The following is a 26,340-nucleotide window of genomic DNA, read 5'->3' on the forward strand; positions in this document are numbered from 1 at the left end:
GGGCCATCCTCCACTGCCTTCCCTGGCCATAGCAGAGAGCTGGCCTGGAAGAGGGGCAACCGGGATAGAATCCGGCACCCCAACCGGGACTAGAACCCAGTGTTCCGGCACCGCAAGGTGGGGAATTAGCCTGTTAAGCCACAGCGCCGGCTTTTTTTTTTTTTTTTTTTTTAAGATTTACCTTTATTTATTTGAAAGACAAAGCTACAGAGAGAGGTAGAGAGAGAGAGAGAGAGAGAGGTCTTCCATCTGCTGGTTCACTCCCCAAATGGCCACAATGGCCAGAGCTGAGCCTATCCGAAGCCAGGAGCCAGGAGCCTCTTCCAGGTCTCCCACAGGGGTGCAGGGGCCCAAGGACTTGGGCCATCTTCTACTGCCTTCCCAGGCCATAGCAGAGAGCTGGATTGGAATTAGAGCAGCCGGGACTAGAACCGACGCCCACATGGGATGCCGGCACTTCAGCTGGGGCTTTAACCCATTGCACCACAGCGCCGGCCCCAGCAAACTGCTTTCTTGAGTGTTCTGAGCCAACCCAGCAAACTGGGGAACCTGAGCAGGGCATTATGGGAACCTCTGATTTATGGCCAGGTAGTCAGAAACCCAGGTAGGTGGCTGCCTGCGGAAGCGTGGGTGGGTTCAGGCAGGCTTGTAGGATGGAGCTCCTAACCTGTGGCATCTTTGCCATCTGACATTGTCAGAGCACACCGAGTGGGTGTCTGAAGACAATCTGAGATTCGCTTGCTGTGGGAGAAAAGCAAACACTTTGAGTGTTGTGAGAGTATAGAGGGAAAACAAGAGTTTTACAACCACACTCTCACTGGAACGGCTGAAATTAAGGCTAATGAGATCAACGTGATTGGAGCAACTGGGGCCCTCACACTGTACTTGTTGGATTGTAAAATAATACAACCACTTCGTAAAATTCCTCATAAAGTTTCTCATCAAGTTAGGCATACACTTAGCACATGACCTGCCCATTGCATTCCTGGGTGCACCTGAGAAGAATTAAAAGTATCTGCAGGAGGAAAGACTTTTCTATTTTTAAAAGCCATTTATTTAGGCCGGCGCCACGGCTCCTAGGCTAATCCTCTGCCTTGCGGCGCCGGCACACCGGGTTCTAGTCCCAGTTGGGGCACCAGATTCTGTCCCGGTTGCCCCTCTTCCAGGCCAGCTCTCTGCTGTGGCCAGGGAGTGCAGTGGAGGATGGCCCAAGTGTTTGGGCCCTGCACCCGCAGGGGAGACCAGGAGAAGCACCTGGCTCCTGGCTTCAGATCAGCGCTGTGGGCCGGCCACAGCGCGCTGGCCGCAGCGGCCATTGGAGGGTGAACCAACGGCAAAGGAAGACCTTTCTCTCTCTCTCTCTCTCTCTCACTGTCCACTCTGCCTGTCAAAAAAAAAAAAAAAGACATTTATTTTATTTATGTGAAAGAGTGACAGGGAAGGAGAGAAAGAAAGAACTCTCTGGTTCACTCCCCAGATGGCCGCAACAGCATGGGCTGGGCCAGGCCGAAGCCAAGAGCCAGGAACCCCATCCAGGTCTCCTAGGTAGATGACAGGAGACTAAGTACTTGGACCATCATCCACTGCCTTCCCAGGTACATTAGCAGGTAGCTGGACCAGAAGCAGAGTAGCTTGGACTCGAACTGGCACTCTGATATAGGTGTACAAGTGGCGGCTTACTCCTCTGCACAACGCTGGGCCCAGGAAATTTCTTTTCTTAAAAAAAGATTTATTTATTTGAAAGGTAGAGTTAGTTACAGGGAGGCAGACACAGAGACAGACAGAGAGGTCTTCCATCTGCTGGTTCACTCCCTAAATGGCTGCAATGGCCAGAGCTGGGCCAATCTGAAGCCCGGAGCCAGGAGCTTCTTCAGGGTCTCACATGTGGGCACCTGGGTGCAGGGGCCCAAGCACCTGGGCCATTTTCCACTCCTTTCCCAGGCCATCAGCAGGGAGCTGGATCAGAAGTGGGCCAGCCAGGCCTCAAATCAGTTTTCTGATGCAGGATGCCGGCACTGCTGGGGTAGCTTTACCCACTGCATCTCGATGCTGACGCCAAAGGGACTATCTTTTCTTCATCTGTTGCTAGGTTCATGGTGAGGCCCTTTAGCAAGAGAGAGATTAACAGGAGGAAGCATACATATCTACTTAGTGTGTTTGATGTGACGCAGGGGTTTCGTAAGCAACTGCAGACCCAAAGAAACAAGGACATTTGTATATTTTTATGGTGGGACTCAAACTGGTGCCCATCTGGGATGCTGGTATTGCTATGCCACAGTCCCGGATCCTCATTTTTTTTTAAGTTTTATTTATTTGAAAGGCAGAGTGATACTCAGAGATCTTTTTTTTTTTTTTAAATGATTTTATTTATTTATTTGAGAGGTAGAGTTAACAGAGAGAGGGAGAGACAGAAAGGTCTTCCATCTGCCGGTTCACTCCCCAGATGGCCGCAATGGCCGGAGCTGGGCCCATCTGAAGCCAGGAGCCAGGAGCTGCTTCCGGCTCTCTCATGTGGGTACCAGGACCTAAGGACTTGATTCATCCTCTGCTGCTTTCACAGCTCACTAGCAGGGAGCTGGATGGGAACTGGAGCAATCAGGACTCGAACCGGCGCCTGTATGGGATGCTGGCACTGCAGGCTGACGCTTAGCCTACTGGACCACATCGCTGGCCCCAGAGATCTTCCATCAGTGGTTTATTCCCCAAATGGCTACAACAACTGGGGCCAGGCCAAGTGAAGCCAGGAGCCTGGAACTCTGTGAGTCTCCCACATGGGTGGAAGGAGCCCAACGACTTGGGCCATTACCTGCTCTTCCCAAGTGCATTAGCAGGAAGCTGGGTGGAAGCAAAGGTAGGATTCAAACCTAGGCACACTCATGTGGGATGTGATTGTCCCCAGTAGGGGCTTTATCTGCTTTACCACAAGGCCTTTCTTTCTTTCTTTCTTTCTTTCTTTCTTTCTTTCTTTCTTTCTTTCTTTCTTTCTTTCTTTCTTTCTTCCTTCCTTCCTTCCTTCCTTCCTTCCTTCCTTCCTTTTAATTTTATTTGAAAGACAGAGAAACAGATAAACAGACCATCTGCTGGTTCACCCCCAAATGTCCACAATGGTCAAGGCTGGACCAAGTTCAAGACAAGGGCCAAAACTCCATCCAAGTCTCTCACGTGGGTGGCAGGGACCCAAATCTCAGAGCCATCACCGGTGCCTCCCAGGATACATTAGCAGGAAGCTTTCCTGGAAGTGGAGGAGCCAGGACTCCAAACAGGCACTTTGACACGAGTTGCAGGAGTTCCAAGTGGTGACCACCACTGTGCCAGATGCCCGCCCCTGTGAAAAATTATTTATTTGAGGGGCGGTGGGGGCGGGAGAAGCACTTCCACTTCCATCTGCTGGTTCACTCCCCAAATGCCCTCAGCAGCTGGGGCTGGGCTAGTGTGAAATGGGGAACCAGTCACTCAATTCAGATCTTCCACATGGGTGGTAGAGATCCAACTGCTTTGAGCTGTCACTGCTGCCTCCCAGGGTCTGCATTAGCAGGAAGCTGGAATCAGGTACTGAGCAGGAATACAACCCAAGCAGGCAGATGCAGGCGTTCCAAGTGGGGTCTTAACAGCTGGACAGGCCGGCGCCGTGGCTCACTAGGCTAATCCTCCACCTGCGGCGCTGGCACCCCGGGTTCTAGTCCTGGTTGGGGCGCCGATTCTGTCCTAGTTGCTCCTCTTCCAGTCCAGCTCTCTGCTGTGGCCAGGGAGTGCAGTGGAGGAGTCCTTGGGCCCTGCACCTGCATGGGAGACCAGGAGGGGGCACCTGGCTCCTGGCTTTGGATCAGCGCAGCGCACTGCACCGGCTGTAGCGGCCATTTGGGGGGTGAACCAACGGAAGGAAGACCTTTCTCTCTGTCTCTCTCTCTCTCACTGTCTAACTCTGCCTGTCGGGGGGAAAAAAAAAACAGCTGGACAAAAAGCCTGCCTCCAGCTTTCATCTTTGAAATTGGGAAATGAAGGGCTGGTGCTGTGGTGTAGAGCATAAAGCCGCTGCTTGCGGCACTGGCATCCCATAAGGGCGCCAGTTTGAGTCCCGGGTGCTTCACTTTGGATCCAGCTCCCTACTAATGCGCCTAGGAAAGCAGTGGAGGATGGCTCAACTCTTTGGGCACCTGCACCCATGTTGGAGACCCAGAAGGAGCTTGTGGCTTCAGACCAGCCCAGCTCCTGCAGTTGCGGCTATTTGGGGAGTGAACCAGCGGATGGAATAGCTCCCTATCTCTCTGTCTCTCCTTCTCCCTCCGTCTCTTTCTCTCTCTCTCTCTGTAACTCTGCCTTTCAAATTAAATATTTTTAAAAAACATTGGGAAATGAAGAATAAAGTTAATACGAAATACAAGGGTAGTTCAAAAAGTGTGTGGAAAATGGAATCAAAGATGAATTTTGGTGCAAGAAAAAAATGAAATCCATGCATAGTTTTTTCATAATATGCACTTTCCATGAACTTTTTCCAAGGCCATTCTTCGTGAATTTCAAAATGTTTTGCACTAAAATACTTCCAATTTTGCTTTCCACTAACTTTTACAAATATGCCCCTACAACTGCAAGCCCATCAGAAGGCATGAGATAAATCAGTCCAGAGGAGCGCTGCCTCCCAGCCCTCTCTAACCCAGGCAGGTTTATGGGCCGAGGTGGGGGCGTCCCCTGCGAAGCCGGAAAGGAGCCTGGAGACCGTGGCCTCTGGGGAGGGACCGGGATGCAAGGGCGCGGCTCTTCGCGCACTAGGAGGCAGCACCGCGCCGAGGAGCCCGCCTCGGTTCGCGCAGCCAGGGTGTGTGCCCTGGGGCCAGCGCCCGTGCCCGTTGGGCGTCCTCTGCTGAAAAGTGGGGGCTGCCAGCACAGCCTGGTAGGGGAGTTTCGGGGGCCATTCAGGGAGCTAAGGGGGTTCACTGTGTTGTCCCTGACAGCAATCAGTGGGCACTCGCGCAAGGCCGATTCGCTGTCCCTGTCGCTCCCACAAACGTCTTGGGAGCTACGGGGCGCTTCTGGCGCGGACCTGGGACAGTCAGACTCAGGGGTCCCCGAGCTCTCCAAAGCCCAGCCCGCAGCTCGCCGCACATGGTGCACAGGGACTACAGTTTCCAGAGTGCCCCGCGGCGACGGGCGGAGCCGGGAGCGCCCGCAGCCAATTAGGGGGTCTCCGGGCGCTGCCGGGGAGCGGCAGGTGGGGCCGGGTCCCCAGAACGCGTCCCGGGGCTCGCGGGCTGGAGTGGGCGGGGGCGCGGCGCGAGCGGGGCGGGCCCTTCAGGGGCGGCTCGGGGCTCAGGACAGAGCGGGGGCGGGGACGCGGTCGCCTGCGCGGTTCCGGGTGCTCCCGCCGCGGCGCTGCCCAGGGCGCACTTGATCCCGGTCCGGCTGCCTGGAAGGGCGGGTCTGGGGAGAACCCCCGAGCGCCGCGGCGTCCTCCAACCCTCTTCTTCGCGGCCGCCAGAGTCACCACCCGAGCCCGAGCCTGAGCCGGCGCCACCTCGCGCGCCCCCGGCCATGGCTTTCGCCAATTTCCGCCGCATCCTGCGCCTGTCCACCTTCGAGAAGAGAAAGTCCCGCGAATATGAGCACGTCCGCCGGGACCTGGACCCCAACGAGGTGTGGGAGATCGTGGGAGAGCTGGGCGACGGCGCCTTCGGCAAGGTTTACAAGGTGAGGGCGCTGGAGGTGGGTGGCCCGGAGCGCGTGCAGCCGCTCCGGAAGGAAGGGGCTCCGGCCCGGGTCGGTACAGCCACAGCTCTGAAGGGCTCAGACGGCTGCCCGGCCCTGCGCTACGGCTCCGCGCCCCGGTGCGGGGACCCGTGCCTTGCCAGCCGAGTCTGTGCGCGATGGTCGCCGCTCCGGGGACGGCCACCGCCCGTGGTCCCAGCGTGGTCAGTTTGCGAGCACTTCCTGTGCGTCCCGCACTGCTCTGGGCGCCGCGGGGCGAGACAAAAGGGCGCTTCTGGGACCTCAGCCTTGGAGAGGGCCCCCGAGACACCCTCGGTAAAACTGACACGAGGCGCGCCTCTCCAGAGGCCACAGGATGCTGCGGCGGCGGCGAGGCGATGGGGACTGGGAACAGCGTTGGGAGTTGGGGACACCCCTGATGATGGGCCAAAGCCAGATTCAAGGCCAGGGCGCAGTGCAGCGCCTAGAGTGAGGGGTGAGGCGGGAAAGGTGGCCTGGGGCTGGGCAGAGGAGGGAGGGCAGGGGCTGGTGCATGCTGAGCTGCAGGGGACACATTTGATTCTGTAGGTGTGAGTCACACCCTAGGGAGTCTCCCAGTGTGCAGTCACCTCTCGCCTAGAGGAAGACGGGGCAGGGAGCTTCTGGGGAGGAGTGGGTGGGGCAGAGCTGATTAAATCTAGACACGTTTGCTGCCGGGCTTGGTCTAGTTTCTGCTTCTGTGAGCCGGTTCTGGGTCGTGAGTTGTTTTGGGAACCCAGACACCTACAGCCGGAGTCACTCCTGCCCTAATTCCCCTTTCCCTTGGAAACCTTGATGCAGAGACTTCCACGTGTTAAGCTGGTGTGTACTGCCCCCCCCCCGGGGGGGGTACATCTTCTTCCTAAGCCAGCCATCCCCTCCTTGGGGCTCCTGTAGCTTACAGAGCACTGCCCCCAGCTGCACCGCCCTCCCAGACTTTGCTGCCCTCCCCCACCCCCCCAGTGTGGTCTCTAGCCTAGTTACCAAGGGGCGGTCACCTGGAAGCTTGTCCCACATGAACAGTCTCAGGTCCCACCCCAGGCGTACTGACAGAGGGCCTTTATTTTCACAAGATCCCAAACACATCAGGGTTCCAGAATCCCTGATCCTGAAGCGTACGGTCATCCGGGTGCCTCTTTTGTTACTTTCCTGCCTCCCCTCTGAACCATTACTTCCTGTTACGAGGCTGGGGAACACCCCATGGAATGCATGCCTTGTGGCTGGAGAGGTGGACTCTGCCACTCACTGTGGCTCTGGGACTGCCCTTATGTGCTGCCCTTCTTGGCTGGCTGGAGGTCTGTGCACACATCTTTACTGAGTGTACCTGTTCTTTTCTTTAAAAGCTTCATTTATTGACTTGTAAATATTTATTTACTTATTTGAAAGGCAGAGGGACACGGAGAGACCTTCCATCCGCTGCTTCACTCCTAAGTGGCTGTGTTGGCTGGAGCTGGACCAGGCCCAAAGCCCAGAGTTCGCAGCCCCATCTTGGTCTCCCATGTGGGTTCAGGGGCCCAGACACTTGGGCTGTCTTCCATTGCCTTCCCAGGCGCACATCAGCAGGCATCTGGATCGGAATTGGAGCAGCAGGGACCCTGTCTGGCATTTTTGACATAGGATGCCTGCCACAGTGGCCCTGAGGGCACATTGTTCCTTTACCCAGCCTCGAGGCTCTGCCTGGACACCTTGCCTATGTCCTTGGGTGTCCTTGCCTGCCTCAGGCAGAGCCTGCTCTTGCGGATGTGCTCGGACCTCCGTGAGGGCTGCTGGACCCTGGCTCAGCTCACCACAGGGTGCACCTGCTCCAGAGGGTCCCGCTGGAGCTTCCGTGCGCACTGCTGCTCGCAGTGATGGTGTTTGCTCTGGGAGGTGCTTACTTGTCCCTTCCCCCACAGCGTATCCTGCCTTCATATGGTTATTTTTTTTTTTTGCTTAAACCTAAATGCAGAACTTTGCTTTCACGCGGCTAAGATTTCCCCTTGTCATTTTCGGTTGTCGTTTCCGCTTGCTCTGGCCTGGTAAACCCCTGCACTGCTAGGCTGGATGTTTCATAGAAAGGAGCCAATCTGATTCACAAGTTATTTGTCTTCTCCTGGTTCTCTGAAGCACATAGACCCTCTGATAAGTGACAGTTCTCAAAGCCGGGAGCTGGCGCTGCCACAGCTTTCCCCCCGGCCTGTGCACCCGTGATTTCTTCCTGAGACAAGCGAAAGCTAGACTGAGAGAGCTGGGTGATGGCTGCATGTCTGGACATTTCCTTATACTGGCCACTTGGCCTTGGGATGTGACCCTCGGATGTAACCCAGCGTCATGTATGTGTGTGGAGACTGGGGCCCAGAGGGGAGAAGGGACCAGAACCCAAGGCTCTGGGTTTCGGTTGAACACTTTTCCTTTATTATTTATTTATTTATTTATTTATTAAAGACAGAGTTACAGAGAGAGGTACAAACAGAGAGAGAGGTCTTCCATCTGCTGGTTCACTCCCCAGATGGCCGCAATGGCCGGAGCTGCGCTGATCGGAAGCCAGGAGCCAGGAGCTTTTTCTGGGTCTCCCACGTGGGTGCAGGGGCCCAAGGACTTGGGCCATCTTCTACTGCTTTCCCAGGCCATAGCAGAGAGCTGGGTTGGAATTAGAGCAGCTGGGACTAAAACTGGCACTTCAGGCCAGGGCTTTAACCCACTGTGCCACAGCGCCGGCCCCGACACTTTTCCTTTAGTTGCCAACTAAGGAAGATCCATCTTGGACAGAGGTCGCTGTCACCCAGGCTACCTGGGCTGGTGTTGCTTCCTTGGTCCCTTGAAATTAAAGCAGGTATTCCTGTTAGAAAAGACACTGTCATCAAGGACCAGGATTCCTGCCTGCTTTCTTGTTCCCGGGTCTGGTAGCCGAGGAAACACAAGCCAGAAAACCTGTGGTTTTTTTTTTTTTTTTTTTTTTTTTAAGATTTTGTTTATTTTTTGAGAGGTAGAGTTACAGATAAAGAGAGAGAGACAGAGAGAGGTCTTCCATCTGTTGGCTCACTCCCCAAATAGCCTCAATGGCCAATCCAAAGCCAGGAGCCTTGAGCTTCTTCTGGGTCTCCCAGGTGAAGGACCCAAGGACTTGGGCCACCTTCTGCTGCTTTCCCAGGCTATAGCAGAGAGCTGAATTGGAAGAGGAGCAACCGGGAATAGAACCCGTGTCCATATGGGATGCTGATGCTGCAGGCAGAAGCTTAGCCCACTACACCACAGCTCTCCCCACCCCACCTCCCCTTGTTGATTTTGGTGACTGGGACTGGATTCCATTTGCAGTGGCTCTGGGGAGGGCAGTTGGTCTAGCAGGCCGGGGAGGGGGGGGGGTTGGGGGTTGCCAGCCCCATCTCTTTCTGCTGTCCTTAAAACAGGGGTTTCGTCCAGCAGCGCAGGTGTGGTGAGTCTTCCTGAGGATTGCTGGGTTTCCCGATGAGAGCTTTAGCATGCGGAGGCCCAGGATACAGGCCGCTTTCCCCCTTGTCGCCCTGCCAAGCCCTTGTCTGTCCATAGGGAGTAAGAGGAGGACAGGCTGGGTGCAGGGCAGGGTCCCCACGCCATGGCAAATTGATTTGAAAAGGAAATCATTTCTAGTCCATTCCTGGAACACAAGGTAAAGTTCACAAGCTATAGGGCTTCAAAATTCTTTTAAGTTTTGTTGTGATTTTTTTTTTGACAGGCAGAGTGGATAGTGAGAGAGAGAGACAGAGAGAAAGGTCTTCCTTTTTGCCATTGGTTCACCCTCTAATGGCCGCCGCTGATCCGAAGCCAGGAGCCAGGTGCTTCTCCTGGTCTCCCATGGGGTGCAGGGCCCAAGGACTTGGGCCATCCTCCACTGCCTTCCTGACCACAGCAGAGAGCTGGCCTGGAAGAGGGGCAACCGGGACAGAATCCGGTGCCCCGACCGGGACTAGAACCCGGTGTGCCGGCGCCGCAAGGCGGAGGATTAGCCTGTTGAGCCACAGCGCCGGCCTATGATTTTGTTGTTAATTTGAGAGATAGACCGATGGGGCGGGCATTTGGCACAGCGGTTAAGATGCTCTTGTGGCTTCCTTAGCTGTAGTGGAGTGCCTGGCCCCGCTTCCAATTCCAGCTTCTGCTGATGTGTACCCTGGGAGGCAGTAAGTAGTTGAGTCCTTGCCACCCATGTTGGACACCCAAATGGAATTCTGGGCTCCTGGTTTCAGCTTGGCCCAGCCCTGGCTGTTGTGGACATCTGGGGACAGGCAAGACAGATGGAAAGCGAGGGCTCCCATCTGTGCAATACTCAGAGACTCCATCAGTGACACATTTAAAGAAAAAAAAAAAGATTGGGAGGAAGAAAGCCAGTAGTGCAGGTTCATAGATAAGACCATAGTAGGACACCTGACCTTGAAAGAGACCTGCATTGCCCTGGTGGGCGCGGTGCTGGGGTGGGGGCCGGTTGCCTCTTGTGAAGCCAGCTTGTGGAAGGAGGGGCGTGTGACAGCAGGTGGGTGCCTGGACACGGAGAAGCGGCTTTGGACAGCTCTTCCCGTGTTTCAAGTTACTTTTCAAGCTAGACTCCCAGAAGGGAATTGCCAGGTCAGAGAGGGTGAGGGTGGTGTGTGAAGTGAAATGAGCTAAGCTGATACAGGCGCCTGTGCCTGAACCCTTGGGACCCCGAGTGAGCGAGGAGGGCCTTGACAGCTGCTGGGCAGACCTCAGGTGCCCTCAGAGCTGTGCCGGCTCTGCGGTGACACCCACTCCTCCCTGCAGCCCAGGGTGGAGGAGCTGGGAACCTTGGCAGGCTCCCCGCCCCCTCCTGGGGCCAGGCCTCCTCTCCCTGCCCCTCCTCTCCTGCCTAATAGTCCCAGAGCCCGGGTTTCCGCTTCTGCTGGGGGCTGCCTGTGGGGGCTGCCGAAGGTCTCCTGTCCTCCCCTCCTCCTCTTCCTTCTCCTCCTCCTCCGGAAGGAGATCTGCCCCCAGGCAGTAACCTTATTTCCGCTCAGCCTAGTATTTTTAAACCCCAGCCAATGCTATTGTCAGTGGATTCCTCACTGGTCCCCAAACCAACACTGGTTCCCAAACCAAGGTGGCATGTACTTCCTGGGGATGAGGCCTGGACCCAGGGGTCTGCCTGGGTACCAAGGTGGGCCTGCAGAGCTGCTGGGCTGACTTAGTACAGGCCATGCCGGGACTTTTTCTGGCTGGTTGCAAAGTAGACCAGGGTGAAAGGAACTAAGCCAACAGAACTGCCTCCCACTAGGACCTGTCCAGTCCCCTGGGCTCATGAGGTTACTAGACCGGGGGCAAATCCTCAGGGGCTGTGCCCCCATCCCCCAGAGTCCCCAGAATAGCCTAGGGTGGCCACTCACAGGCCCAGCTGCTGCCAAGGGCAGTAGGGCAGGCTGGTGGTTAAGGGGAGAGACTTGGGGTCGGTAGGATCTGGGCCCCATCCTTTCCCTGTTTGAACCCCAAGCCGGTGACTTCCTGGCAGCCTCAGCGCAGGTCTGTAAGAAGCAAGTGGCTCAGGGCTGGGGGGAGCTAAGTCACTGAAGCTTTCGCACCTGCTCCCCAGCTCAGGAAATGAAGATGGCTTGTTATTGCTGATGCTCTTGGTATCCAATGGAGAAGGTGCTGGCCGGTGACTGCTACTTAGCAGGCGGCAAGGCAGGCAGACTTCAGTGTTTGTGGCTCAGCCCTGCACCAGGGCTTCCCCGCCTTGACCGTGTGACATGGCAAGGGATGATTATTGGTTGTGGGGGTGTCCTGGGCATTGTAGGGTGTTCAGCAGCAGCCCTGGCTTCTGCTCCCTCCCCTCTGCCTCCTGTCAAATGTCCCCAGACATAGCCATGTGCCCCCACTGGCAGCGGGGAGAGGAGGCAGAATCAAAGCGGTGGAAAACCACTGCTCCACAAGGTGAGCAGACCTTGGTTCAGCTCCTGAATGGTGCAGCTGCCCCTCCGAGCCCTGGGGGATTGGCTTCAGGACCCCCTGCAGGAACCAGCACCCAGGGGTGCTCAGGTCCCTGCTGTAGAATGAGGGAGCGTTTACATAGACGCTGCACACGCCCTCCTGTATACTTTAAATCATCTCTAGATGACTGGTAATGCCTCATACAACGTCAGTGCTGCGTAAATAGTTATACCGTATTGTTTAGAGAATAATGACGGGAAAAATGTGCATTGGAATATTTTCAATCTGGAGCTGGCTGAATCCACGGATGTGGAACCCAGGGACTCTCTGTGTTTGTTCACTGACTGTGTCAGGTCTGTGGGCATGTGATAGTGGACTTGGGGCTTGCATCGAGGTGGACTGTAGCTGTGCACTGGCAGGCCAGGGGCTTCCCTCCAGTGCCCCCCTCCCTCCCGGAGCTCTTGGGAGAATGAGGGGCATCGCTTGCTGGTGCCAAAGCCATGGCAGGCACTCAGGACAGCCTCGACCTCCCCTGTGGGTCTCCAGGCCTGGTGGGGGAGGCAGGTTGAAGCCTCTGGCTGACGTGACAGTTGTGGAGCCACCACCCTCGGCCACTGGGGAGCCCCTGGTGGGGCAGGCTGGATGGTGATGAGAAGGTGGAGAGGAAGATGGGCAGCCCAAGGGTGCCCAGTGCTGGTTCTTAAGCCTGGTGTGGCCCAAGTGTGAGTGAGCGTGACTCCCATGGTGGCTGAACCACACTGGAATCAGCTGCTGGTGTTTCGAGGTCAGGAGACTTCATGTGAAAGCCCCAGTGGCTGTCTTTTTGGAAGCATCAGAGCAGCTGTCCCTGTGTTCCCACACAGCCACATCTGGAACTGAGGCCGGCCCTGTCCGGTGGGAATGTGTTGCGAGCCACATTGTCCTCACAGCTTTTCTGGTTTCCTCATTCAAGCGAGCAGAAAGGGGAGAAATGAATTTGCTAGTACCTCGTTTCTGCACATCGTTTCATAGACCGCGAGAGGGATCTGATACTCGTTTTGCACACCAAGTCTTTTAAATACAGTGTGTGCTTTGCACTTACCCCAGTCCAGCCAAGCCATGAGGCACGCGCTCCGCACTGACACGCGGCGGAGCGATTCCCGTGTTGGGCAGTGCGGATGTGGCTTCCCCTGTTTGCTGCCTTCCCCCTGCCTTCTCTGCCCATTTCTGTGGCCTCCACAGGCCCAGGAGCTGGGTATGGCTGGGAGGGGGGAGGGGTGGGATGCTGGCCAGGTCAGGGCTAGATCTACAATAGCATTTAGGAGCTTTTTTGTTTGTTTTAAGATTTATTTATTTGAAAGGCAGATTTACAGAGAGAGAGGGAGAGACAGAGATCTTCCATATGCTGGTTCACTCCCCAAATTGGGCCAGGCCAAAGCCAGGAGCCAGGAGCTTCTTCCCAGTCTCCCATGTGGGTGTAGGGGCCCAAGCACTTGGGCCATCTTCTGCTGCTTTCCCAGGTGCGTAAACAGGGAGCTGGATCGGAAATGGAGCAGCTGGGACTTGAACCGGTGCCCATATGGGATGCCAGTGCCTGCATGGCAGGTGGCTTAACCTGCTGCGCCCTAAGTGCCAGCCCCCTAGGGGCTGTCGTAATCCATCTGGCCAGCAGTAACAAAACCCCATTGAATGGGAGCTTGTAAGCAGCCAGGTTGTTAGGTTGTTGCCCAGAGCTTAGGAGTCCAAGGTCAAGGTGCCCACAGGTCTGGTGTCTGCTGAGGGCTCGATCTCTCACAGGTGCTCCCCTCTCACTGTGCCCTCCTCAGTGGAAGGAACCAGCATGTGCCCGAGGCCTGCCTTGTAAGGGCACTAATCCCTTCCATGAAGATCTTCACCTCCCCAAATGCTGCCCCTCCTGATAATGTCAACTTGGAGATTAGGCTCTCCACCTGTGAATCGCCGGGGGATGGGGGCACGCAGACTTTCAGACCGTAGCAGGCCAAGCTTAGACGGGTCTTGCATTCTAAGCCAGCAGTTTACGGAATGCCTGTCCGGGGCCTGACCAGATCAGCCTGTGTCGTGTTAGAAGTTCTCTTTGGATGAAGAGGCCATGGCAAGAGAGAGGGGCAGTGACTTGCCCAAGGCTGCGCAACTGGTGGATGCTAGAGCCAGGGTTCCGGCTGCCCATGGCCCAGGGGGCCCAGGCTGCAGCAGGGCAGGATCAGAGTGGCCACTCCCTGGTGGTTGAAGCAGGGGGGAGGGAGGCTGAGGGTGGGGCCCAGTCCTGGCCCAGGGCAGGGAAGTGAGGGAGGCCAGGCCTCCGCATCCGCCTGGGGTGGGAGGCACAGAAGATTCTAGGGGGCTAAGACAGAGGGGTCCATTGGAGGAGAAGAGCAGAGAGCCTGGGTGCCAGGGATGGGAGATGATGAAGGGAGCTGGGTGGACTCCTGCTGTTCAAGCCTGGCTTTGCCTCTTGCTGGTGGTGGGACCTTGAGAAACTACTTCTCTCTGCCTCCGTTTCTTTAGCTGAAACGTGATTTTGATGGCACAGGAAGGTGAAATGAGAAAACTCATGGGAACTCCTTGGTCCGGGACACTAGAAAAGCCTGAACAAGAGCTACCCATGGGGGTTGTTGGTTGAGGGCCGGGCGTTGGGGCACAGTGGGCTAAGCCGCTGGTTGTGATGCCCATGTGAGCACCGGTTTGAGTCCTGACTCCTCCACCTCTGATCCAGCGCCCTGCTAATGCGCCTGGGAAGGCCGAGGAAGATGGCCCAAGCCCTTCAGTCCCTGCCACCCCCGTGGGAGACCAGGATGCAGTTCCTGGCTCCTCGCTTTGGCCTGGCCCAACTCCTGCTACTGTGGGCATTTGAAGAGTGAACCAGTGGATGAAAGATCTCTCTCCCTCTCCCTTCCTGCCTCCCTCCTTCTCACTCCGCCTTTCCAATAAAAGAAGTACTATTTAAAAAAGAAAAAGCAACCACAGAATTGTTTATTGAGCACCCGCTGTGTGCCAGGCACCAAGGGTTCCAGAGTGAACAAGGGAAGTAGGGAGTTGACTTCTGCTGTCTTTCTCCATCATTTATTCTTCCACTGCTTTGCCTGAAAGGCTGGGGTTAATATCCCTGCTCCACACCTGGTGAGGCAGAGGTACAGAGACTTGCTCAGGTCTCAGACTTTTCTGGGGCGAGGCTGGGACTGGAACCCAGCTCTCTGTGGCCAGGAGCTTGTGCCTTTCCTCGTGCACAGTGCACAAGGAGACTGGAAGAGCCTTTGCGGGGAGAGGATCTGGGCTCCCCAAGGCCGTGGGCTTTCTGGGCCTGGGAATGTGCCCTTCTGCCCAGGCCTGCCTCCACTGCAGGGCCACGGTGGCCTCTCCCGCAGAGGAAGTGGTAAGGGGTGCAGGCAGGGCTAGCGCAGGAAGTGGCAGGGGAAGGGGGCGGGCTGGGTACTCCTGGGCCCTCTCCTAAGGCCCCGTGGGTGTGGCAGGCAGCAGGGACCTCAGCCCCCTGCAGGCAGAGGCCGCCTCCGCCCTCTGCCCTCCCTGCCCTCACCTTCCCCTGCACTTCCCCCTTTCTCTTCCCCTTTCTCTCTGCTTCCCCTCTGCCGGAGTTGGGTTTTGTTTTTTCTTCCTGCGCCCATAGCTTACTGATTCTCTTCTTACTGATCATCTGTATCGAGGGCAGAGTTAGGCTCCAGAGGTTGGAGGGAGGATGTGGGGGTGGGGGAATTGACCAGTACACTGGTGCTGAAGGAGTTAACTCCAGCTGGCTGCTGTCTGTGGGGGCCCCTGGGTGAGCAGAACTGCTTTCTGCCTCAGGACCTTTGCACTGTGTCCCTCTGCCTGTCATTCTTCCTGTCACTCTGCACAGCAGGCTCCTTCTCATCCTCTGGGTCTCAACTCAGATGTTCCCTCCTCAGAGAGCCCGCCCTGACCACCCTTCCCAGACTGTATCACGGGCCCCCTGCTAATTTCCTTCAGAGCGCCCAGTCCGGCTCCTCCTGTGTGCCTCCCGGTTGGTTTTCTGTCCTCTCTGGTGGAAGCCAAGTCCTCGAGGGGCAGGAGGATCCACGCTTTGTGTCCCCAGCGCCTGAAGCAGGGGCTGCTCCTGGCAGATGCTCAGTTAATGTCCCCTGAATGAAAGCGCGGGTCCATGGATGGATGGAGGAAGGAGTGACTCCCAGATCCCGCCTCCCACCGGCCCTCGGCAGGCCCGGGGTTGTGGTCGTGAGTGTGGACGCTGGGGTCAGTTTTGAGCCTTCTCTTCGCTTCGCCACCTGTTTGCTGTGTGCCTGGGGTGAGTCACCTCATTCCTCCTGTACAGCTCATTGACTTGAGCTGTAAATTTCAAATCAACAGAATACCGCATGGGGCAGGTGTTGTGGCATAGCCGCGGCGTGGGACCCACGAATCCCATTTCGGGAGTGCCTTGTTTGAGTCCCAGCTACTCTGCCTCCAGTCCTGTTTCCTGCTATTGCGATCCTGGGAAGCAGCAGGGTGCCTCAAATGGTTGAGTCCCTGCCACCCACGTGGGAGAGAGACCTGGATGGTGTTCTGGGCTCCTGGGTTCAGCTGGGCCCAGCCCTGGATGTTACAGGCATCTGGGGAATGAAGATCTCTCTCTAACACACACATACTTTCTCTCTCCATCAAATTGAAAAAGAATACAGCAGTCCTTGGCTGAGAGTTTGTGAACACCCTGCCTGGCCCCGAGGAAGCAGTGGCGATGATGGCCAGTCACCTCTGCTGGTTGACTGGAGGAGGGAGGGGCAGAGGGAGGTTCCCCGGTGCCCTCGGCTGGCTGGGTGTGCTGAGGGTGTTCTGGATGGGTGCAGTGGGTGAGGCTCCTGGGGTGGAATCCAGCCTCAGGGCCCATCCGCCAAGGGCAGCCAGGGCTCTGCAGCATTCAGGCCCTGCAGGGGAAGCTGCTGCCTGCTTCCCTTCACGCCTTCCTGGAAAGTTCTAGACTGTGTTGTCTGGGAGCCCAGGCCCAACTCTTGGCTGCTGAAGCGGTTGCCACCGTCAAAGCTGGCTTTGTCCCCACGGAGCAGCGCCCTCCAGCCCAGCTGGCTTGCGGCGCTGTTCAGTCCTAACTTTCTCTCCACCTTTCCTTGCAGCTTGTTGGGCTCTGGTGCTGGGGTTGGGGAGCTCTTTCTCTATCCTTCTTCCTCGAGGGCTCTCAGCACACCACCACCCCGTAGCTCTCCGGGACAGGAAGCCCATGGTGGGGGGCGGGTCTCTGCTAATGAGGAACGTGCCAGCCTGGGTGCAGAGCCGCTCATCTGTTTGCAGGATGGGCCATGTGCCAGGGCGTGTCCCTGCAGGAGAACCCTGGAGCTTGGAGCCTCCTGACTTGTATGTGCTGTTCATCCCGCAAGCCCCAGCTCCACCACTGGCCTCGGTGTGTGACACTGGGCAAGAGATGTCTCTGGGCCTCAGTTTCCTTTGCTGCAAAGTAGGCTAACAGTGCTTCTCACAAGTGAATCGTAAAACTAGGAATCTTATGGGGACAGTACCCAAGGACAGAGCTAGGTCATGGCAGGACTGACGCAAGCGCAGCTTCACGTCTGAAGTGTGTCTGGTGTTAGCAAGGATGCCTGCAGGGCAGCTTGGTCCATACATCAGGTCCCAAGGCTCACTAGCAGACCAGGGTGGAACAGCTGGCAGTAGAGAATTGACCCTTCTAAGGTGGGCTGCCATTGGAAGGGACAGTTTCTAGCAGTTCAAGATAGTGCTGGGAAGAGCGTTTTGTGTTCCAAAGGCTGTCCCTGGAGTACTGTTAATGCCTCACTTGTGGGGTAGAAGCTAAGAAAGTGGGTGTCAGAAGTGGACAGTAAGCTCTCTGCTGTGGCCCGGGAGTGCAGTGGAGGATGGCCCAGGTCCCTGGGCCCTGCACCCGCATGGGAGACCAGGAGAAGCACCTGGCTCCTGGCTTCGGATCAGCGTGGTGCGCCGGCCGTAGCGGCCATTGAAGGGTGAACCAACAGCAAAGGAAGACCTTTCTCTCTGTCTCTCTCTCTCACTATCCACTCTGCCTGTCAAAAATAAATAAATAAAATAAAAAATAGAAGTGGACAGTAGAACACTGGCTACCACACGCCAGGAAGCCTGTGTGTATGTGTGTGTGGGGTGTGTGGGGTGGGGATAGAAAGAGGAGGGTTAATGGAGATAGGGTACAGTTGGATGGGAGAGAGGAATAACTTCTTTTTTTTTCTTTTAACTTTTTAAAAAATTTATTTGACAGGTAGAGTTATAGACGGTGAGTTAGAGAGAGACAAAGAGAAAGGTCTTCCTTCCGTTGGTTCACTCCTCAAATGGCTGCTACTGCTGGCACTGCGCTGATCCAAAGCCAGGAGCCAGGTGCTTCTCCCTGGTCTCCCATGCGGTGCAGGGGCCCAAGCACTTGGGCCATCCTCCACTGCCCCCTGGGCCACAGCAGAGAGCTGGACTGGAAGAGGAGCGACCGGGACTAGAACCTGGTGCCCATATGGGATGCCGGCGCTGCAGGCGGAGGATTAACCAAGTGAGCCATGGTGCCACCCCCCCCCCTTTTTTTTTTAAGATTTATTTATTTATTTGAAAGGCAGAGTTAACAGAGAGAGAGAGGCAGAGGCAGACAGAGAGAGATCTGTCCACTTGTTCACTCCCCAAATGGCCACAACAGCCAGAGTTGGGCCAGGCCAAAGCCAGGAGCCAGGAGCCAGGAGCTTCTTTCTCTTCCAGGTCTCCCTCATGGGTGCATAGGCCCAAGGACTTGGGCCATCCTCTGCTGCTTTCCCAGGTGCATTAACAGGGAGCTGGATTGAAGGGGAGCAGCCAGGACTCAAACCTGTGCCCATATGGGATGCTAGTGCTGCAGGCGGAGACTTTGCCTGCTATGCCACAAGGGAAGAATAACTTCTAATGTTCCATAGAACAGTGGGGTAACTGCAGTTGATATTAATTAGTTGTGTATTCATCATAGCTAGAAAGAGGGTTTTGAATGTTCCCAGCACAAAGAAATGATAAGGCTCTGAGATGATGGCTATGCTAATTACCCTGATCTGACTATTGCACATTGTGTGCACGTACTGAGTGCCACATTGAGGGGCAGGGCTTTGGCCCAGCCATTAAGATGGTGCTGGAAATGACCACATCCTATCTTGGAGTATCTCGGTTCTGGTCCTGGCTCTGCCCCCAGGTCCAGCTTCCTGATAATGCATACCCTGGGAGGGCATCAGGTGGTGGCTCAAGTGGTTGAGATAAAAAGTCCCACTGTGCCCTGTGTATATGTAGAATTATTATGTAGCCTCTAAAAATATAAATTTAAGGAAAGGAAATGAAAGTGGCCGGTGTGCGTGTACAGTGTAATCCCAGTTTTACAGCTGGGGAGGACTGTATCTGTGGCGAGGGGGCTCCCGCCCGTGTTCCGTGCACTTTCGCGTAGTAACTCGTGTGGTTCTCATCACTGCCTCTCCAGGCAGCATGTGTGAATGTCTTCTTTATATAAAGGTGCAGAGTGAGGGACAGAGAGGTCCCTTAGAGCTCCTGGGGTCCTCCAGCTGAGAAGCATTAGAGGCAGGACTGCCGGACGGACGCAGGAGCACCTGCGGAATACAGGGTTTGGGGGGGGGGGTACCAGTGCCCACGGCCATTAGCTGTGATCATGTCTGTTCCATTCTGTTTTTAAGATTCTCTTTAATGAGTGGATGTATTTTTAGAAGAATAAAAAACAGCACTCAAAATACTATTGATAAAGAAAACAGAACGGCCTTCACCTCTCTGAGACTTGAGAGTGTCTATATCCCCTACTAGTGGCGAGGATTAAGTGCGATAAGGGCCCACAGTTATGTGTGTGGGGAGCACAGGGAACCCCAACAAAGGTGCTTCTCCTCTTTGCTGGACCCCAGCCTCCCCTTCCCCCCAAGTCCGCCCTGACTCCTCTCCCAGTGCTCCCCTGGGTGGGAGGGAGCGCCTGCAGTCCCCTTCACCAGCGACACTGGGGTTGGATCCATCATCACTTTTGGAAGCGCTGAGGTCTGAAAGCCCCCACGGCCCGGGCCAAGTTGAACAGGTTGCTGGGTTTTCAGCCAAGGCCGCCACTTGGTGTCTTGGGGCCGGTTCTGTTTGGGTTGTCATTTGTTATTTGCTGGCCCATTTGTGGGCTTTTGGTGCTTAGCATTTCCAGCCTATGCCAGGATGGCTCGCCCGGTCCCTTGTCCCCAAGGGAGGGAGGACGAACGATGTGGCTTTGGGAGCCCTGTCGCTCACCGCTTGGCCTTGTGTGTCTCCGCCTTTGCCATCCCAAAGGGCCACCGCTTCTGAAACTCGGCCGTCTTGTTTGTCGTTGAGCTGAAACTTGGCGTGGCAGTTACGATCGGGAAGTGGTTTCTGTCTCCTCGGCAGCATGCGCTGTGTGCACCCTGGCTGAGACGAGCCTTGCACCTCCCCAGCGTAGAGTGGTGCCCTCTCCCCTCACTGGAGAACAGCCAGAGACTCAGAAATCTGAGTCCATCGAGGGGAAAATGGACTCCTCACCGCCTTCCCTTCTCTCCTGCGGAGGACTTTGTTCCTCTCTGTTTGCAGGAAGCACAGATACCTTCCCACCCAACCAGAGTGATAGATATGTTACTGAACAGGATAAACGTGGTTTTAGGCTTTTGGAAACAAAGGTAGACAGAGCAGGAACACCCAGTGGTCAGTTGACACCCCCGTGGTAATTTACAAACTTTCTTGTGGATCCCTGGAATTGTCCCCACCTCTGTTAGGAAACTAGGGTCTGGTGTCCTGGCTCCCCAAGCACATGTAGCTGGTGAAGTGTTCGAGGCTGAGCTTGAACCTACGGCTTGTGCTGTGTCTAGTCCACAAAGCAATTTCATGGAAATTTGCCCAGGTCTAAGTTTGCCCAGAGTGGGTGTTAGAAGGAGTGGGGTAGGGACCTGTTAAATATCTTCAGTAAGGAGGAAGGAGAGAGGCAGGTGATCATGGAACTCATCAGCAAGAGAGGCTCAAGGGCATTTTGGGAAAAAAGGAGGCCTTGATCATTTCCTGCCCCGCCCCATACTTCATCCCCCATCTACTCATTCATCCTCCTGTCCACTCACTTTCCCTTCCATCTGTCCATCTGTCTGTCCTGTCCGCTCACCCAGCCTCCCATTTATCCATCCACCCACCCACCACGCCGTTCACTCACTCAATCTTCATCCGTCCATCCATCGGTCCTCCTACCCATCCGTGTGCCAGCTACTCACCCATCCATTCGTGTATTCATTCATATCCTCTGATATACTGATCTTTCCAGCTCGCCGTCTCCCATGCATCGTTCATTCATCTACCACCATCCTATCCATCCACTCGTCCGCCTGCCCATCCGTCCTCCCATCCACCCCACCTGTCCTCATCTGTCCATTCTCATTCATCCATACACCCTCCCATCCATCTGCTCCTGCATTTGTCCATCTGTCCCCACCCCTACAGTCTCCCATCTGCCCGTTCACCCACTTAGCTGTTTGTCCGTTGGCTGTTCTTTGCCAGACTCCATGGGGTAGACTGAGAGGAATCAGACATGGCCTTGGCCTTTGAGAGCTCACAGTCAGGTCCGAGAGAGAACTGTGATACAAGTGACCGTGGCACCAGGAGGTCTGTGATGAAGGTACTAGCAAGGCACAGAGATGTCCTAGCAGGGGAGGTGGGCAGGGGTCCTGGGGCACATTTTGTCTAGCAGGCCATGGTGGAGTTGGAGCTTGTGAGCTGGTTAAACACAGTGTGGGGAAGGCATTGCAGGTGGAGGAAGGAGTGTGAAGAGGGGTGTGGAGGGTGGCAGTGGGTGAGCCCTGGCTGTGGCATTGTGAAGAGAAGGCAGGGTTGGGCCCCTGCAGAGGTGGCAGAAGCAGGACCCGAGGGCCGTGAGTGCTGCCCAGGGAGCTGGGGCTTTATCTTGGGAGCTGCCGGGAGCCATCGAGGGTTTGATCTAAGAGTGTTTCTGGCTGAAGGCAGTGGAGGAAGAGCAGGAGGACTGGCACCCAGAGCCGCTGGGCAGGACGCCCCTGAGATGCTTACCCTGGTGGGCAGGGAGTTGGGCCCGAGTTAGCCTGGCGAAGGCCCGGCCCATGGCTCCCCTGCGTGGCGACTCCCACCGGCCAGCCCGGGGCTCCCTCGTAGCTCAGTCCTGCCCTGCATGCCGCCCTCGGATCACCTCCTTGCATTTCTGTCTGGCCCTCGCCCCTATCCGGCGCCAGACTCCTCTCCCTTTAAGCCTTTCCCCGCACTGGCGACGGTCGTCACCCTGCGGAGATTAAATGTGTCCGGGCAGGGACGCCGCGGCTGTGTATTGTGTGACACAGACAAGCCCCCTCTTTGCTTCCAGTGGCCTGAGCCCTGTTGGACGCATGCCTGGCACAGCGTCCAGAATAAAAGGAAAATGGAAACCTTTAGCCTCGACTGCTCCGTTCTCTGGCTGTGACCCACGCGCCAGGCTTTTCATCTGACAGGTCAGCTGGGAGCCTTCCCCGGAGCCCAGCGCCCGGCCAGTTGCTAGGAGACCTCTGAGCAGACCGGCTGGAGGGGCGCCTCTGCCCACACTCCCTTTTTTGCCTCCCTAGAAAAAAAAAGAGTGTGTTTTCTGTGGCTGGGTCTGGGCCGCTGGAGTGAGCTTTGGATGATCCCGCACCTCTGGGCTGTAAGGCCCACCCGGACCTGCTCTGTCTCTGCTCTATTCAATGTGGTGGCTGCGGGGTGGGTGGGAAGCACTTACAATGTGGCCGTTGCAACTGAGCAACTGACATTTTCATTTCTTTTTCTTTTAAAGATTTATTTATTTTTATATATTTGAAAGACAGAGTTACAGAGAGAGGTAGAGCTAGAGAGAGAGAGAGATCTTCCATCCACTGGTTCACTCCCCAGATGGCCACAATGGCCAGAGCTGTGCCAATCTGAAGCCAGGAGCTAGGAGTTTCTTCTGGGTCTCCCATGTGGGTGCAGGGGCCCAAGGACTTGGGCCATCTTCTACTGCTTTCCCAAGCCACAGCAGAGAGCTGGATTGGAAGTGCAGCAGCCGGGACTCGAACTGGCACCCATATGGGATGCTGGCACTGCAAGCCAAGGCTTTAACCTGCTGTGCCACAATACTGGCCCTGACATTTTTCATTTTATGTGTGTGTGTTTGAGTAGCCGCAGGTGGCAGATGGGGTCTTCTGATGGGGCAGCTCAGGTGGATTCCTGAGAGGACAGGGCACCCACCCTGGATGCAGCCACAACAAGGTCAGGGTGAAGTGGTCACTTTTTGTGCAGGAGGTGCTGTTGTGCACCAAGCCCAGTCTGTGCTCACCAGGCCCCTTTCTGAGCCTTTTGCCTTTACTGGGCTGTGTTTTCAGCTCATCCCAGTCTATAGCCATGGACCAAGGCACAGATTGTCTGTGATTTTAGTTGTTTCAAAGATTTGTTTATTTCTTTAAAAGGTGGAGGGAGAGACAGAGAGACAGATGGGGGCGGAGGGTGGAGAGAGAGAGAGAGAGCTCTTCCATCTGCTGGTTCACTTCCCAAATTGCTACAACAGCTAGGGCTGGGCCAGGTCAAAGCCAAGAGCCAGGAGCTTCTTCCGGGTCTCCCACATGGGTGCAGGGCCCCAAGCACTTGAGCCGTCTTCTGCTGTTCTCCCATGTGTATCAGCAGGCAGCTGGATCAGCAGTGGAGCAGCTGGGACTTGAGCCAGCACTCCAACATGGGATGCTGGCCCTGTAGACAGTGGCTTAGCTGCTGCACCACAGCGCCAGCCGCGTGCTTGCTTGGTTGCAGATTATCATGGCTTAACTATTTTTCTCATTACTATGTTCCTATTCATCATTTCAAAGGGTTGCTTAATATCACATGAAGTTAATTTTACCATCTTACCAGTAAACATTCAAGTTATTTCCACCTGTCCTTTTTTTAGGTGTACTTATTTATTTGAAAGGTAGAGTGACAGAGATACACACACGCACACACAGGTCCATCTACTGGTTTATTCTCCAAGTGCCTTCAACTGTTGGGCTGTGCCCGGCTGAGGCTAGGAGCCAGGAACTCCATCAGGGTCTCCTACATGGGTGGCAGGGACCCTAGCACTTGAGTCATGATCTGCTGACTTGCAGGTGCATCAGTAGTCAGCTGGGGCAGAAGCAGAGCAGCGGGATTTGAACCAGGCACTCTGGTAGGGGAGGCGGGAGTCCCAAGTACTGGCCAAGCTCGCTGTGCCACAACACCCACCCTTTTTTTTTCCCCCTCATTCTTATAAAGAAATGGGAACATGATGCCAGCACATTTCTTGTCTTTTTAGAATGATTTCCTGGTTTTTAATTCTCAGGAATGAAGTATAATAGGCTTAAAAGGTCTTTTCAGGGCCCTTAATACCTGTTGCCAGTTGTTACCTTTCAAAGGTTGAGTGGGTTTAATTTCTTGGTGGTGGTGAGGACACTGTGTCACCCCATGTCCTTGTTGCTGTTGTTGCTAAGTTAGTGAGTGTGAAATGGCGCTCCTTTTCTTTTCTTTTTTTTTTTTGATAGGCAGAGTTAGACAGTGAGAGAGAAACAGAGAGAAAGGTCTTCCTTTCCATTGGTTCACCCCCCCCAAATGGCTGCTACGGCTGACGCTGTGCCGATCCGAAGCCAGGAGCCAGGCACCTCCTCCTGGTCTCCCATGCAGGTGCAGGGCCCAAGCACCTGGGCCATCCTCCACTGCCTTCCCGGGCCACAGCAGAGAGCTGGCCTGGAAGAGGGACAACAGGACAGAATCCGGTGCCCCGACTGGGACTAGAACCCGGAATGCCAGTGCCGCAGGCAGAGGATTAGCCTAGTGAGCCGCGGCGCTGGCCAACTCCCTTGCTTTTAGCAAGGAGGATTCTTTTGGGAGAAGACTTCCCTGGTTCTGTTTGCCTGGGTCCCCTACCTCGCCTAGTTTCCCACCCAACTCTGTGAGGCCTCAGGGAATGCTGCTCTGTGGGTCCTGCTGGGCCTGGGAGTGAGGGTGGCCCTCAGCGCCCGTGCATTGCCTGGCAAAGGGTCTCCGTGGTTGTCTGCTTTCAGCTCAGCGCCCCCAGAGCAGAGAGCTCATTTCCTTTCCAGTGGCAGGTGGCGCAAGTGCATAAGGGGGATCGTGAGCTTGTGTCACTGACGTCTCAGGGTTGCTGCTGCCTTCAGGAATTGCTGGCTCCAGCTGCTCCCTGCCCTCCCCCATTTGTGGGTCCCGCTTCCTTTCCTGGGGCATCATACTCAGGCGTGCTCTCCGGAGGACTGGCAGGATGGGCTGTCAGAGCGCCCAGGCTTCCATTCCACCAGCTTAGCAACTCTGGAGAGAGTGCTGCTTTCATGATAACGTAAGCAAAGTTCCCACCTAGGCACGACTGTGGGCCTGCCTGGGGTTACATGCCCGCCTCTGTGCCAGTGGCTCTGTCAAGATTTTGCACTCTGATCACTGGGGTGGGGTCATGCCCCTGACCAAGGTGGGGTTAGCCCTTCATAAGTCTCTTGGACTGAGAGCAAGGGAGAGGTGGTCCCCAGTGAAGCTAGAGTTTTGCACCCACAAGGGGGAACAGGTGCTGGCCAGATCTGCTGCCCACTCCCACCCCCACCCCCAAGTCAGTTTCCAGGCAGCTCCAGGGGCTCCCAGGCCTGCTGGGGTGGGCGGTGCCCCTTGGAACAGACCCCTCTAGGCTCTTCTCTCTTGTGCTGTCACTTACTGAGCTGGAGGCACAGGTTTGACCTTGACCTCTGTGTTCGCCTCTGAACTAGGTTTGCTCATCTGCAGATGGGGCTCGGGGGCTGGCGTTCAGGAGTGGTGGCTGAGGTACTCCTTGTCACTGAGCCATGTTGGAGCAGTACCCTCAGTGAGGAGGAGGCAAGGGCAGGGCCTCGGGGCTGTTTGACCGAGCCCGCTCCTTGGGGCGGGGGGCGGGCTCCCTGCTGGGAAGGTTGCCCCCACCTCCTCCAGGCTGGGCCCCGTGACTGCACAAGGGGGAGAATTGTTCCCACAGAGGTGTCTGGGGCAGCAAACACAAGTGGCCACTGTGTTGTGCCTGCTCTCGAGGGTGTGGGCTGAGGCATGAGTCACTGCGGGCCGGCAGTGGAGGTCCGCGTCGAAGCTCCCCCCTCTCTCTTGGCTGGACCCCGGCCTTGCCTCAGCCAGTGGGAGAGACAGACGTCAGAGGCCACAGACAGCCGCTTGTTCTTTGCGTGACTCCTGGCCTGCCAACTCCCACGTGTGCCCCATCTCCCTGGACCACCCTTAGCTTTCCAGGACCGCCCGTTTGTGAGGATGGGCCCACATCCATCATCATTTCCCCACCTTCCTGCTGTACTCAGGGGGAACTGAGGCTCAGGCAGGACTTTTGCAGAATGTACAGGGTTCATGGTCATGGACTTTGAAACCACACTGGCCAGACCTGAGCTCCTTGCCTTGTTGTTTATCTGCTGGGTGACCCTGGGTGAGTGACTTCGAGGACTTCTGTGAGCACCAAGTTTTTTGTATAAAACATGGGATTCTTAGTAGACCAAGTTGTAAAAATTAATTACAGGCACCATTGTCCTCTTACACTGTCTCTCAGCTTTGGTACCTGGGACCCAGTTTCATGTTCAGGTTCTGTCTGGGGGCATGATGGCCCTGGGTTGGAGACTCAGAATCTCAGTTGTCCTAGCAATAGTTCTGTGGTTGCATCTCATTGGCTGACTTGATCCTGTGCCTATTTCTGAGCCAGTCACGGTGGCCAGAAGGAATGCAGCGTTCTGATTGGCCAGGATGAGTCAGGCA

At 55.8% G+C, this 26,340-nt stretch overlaps 1 protein-coding gene across 2 annotated transcripts in view; it reads left to right on the forward strand.

Annotated features, from left to right (window-relative positions):
• Positions 1-26,340, forward strand: part of STK10 (serine/threonine kinase 10) — a 124,296-nt gene that overhangs the window by 12,990 nt on the left and 84,966 nt on the right. Inside the window, exon 1 of one of the 2 annotated variants that reach the window (XM_062188685.1) lies at positions 5,362-5,682. The exons of the other annotated variant lie outside the window; for it this stretch is intronic. Coding sequence (XP_062044669.1) covers positions 5,527-5,682 — 156 coding nt within the window. The 5' untranslated portion in view covers positions 5,362-5,526. Of the gene's footprint in view, positions 1-5,361; positions 5,683-26,340 lie in introns of those variants that run through there. 2 annotated transcript variants of the gene reach the window in all.

Source organism: Lepus europaeus, chromosome 4, assembly GCF_033115175.1.
Source record: "Lepus europaeus isolate LE1 chromosome 4, mLepTim1.pri, whole genome shotgun sequence".
In the NCBI taxonomy this organism is placed as follows: Eukaryota; Metazoa; Chordata; class Mammalia; order Lagomorpha; family Leporidae; genus Lepus; species Lepus europaeus.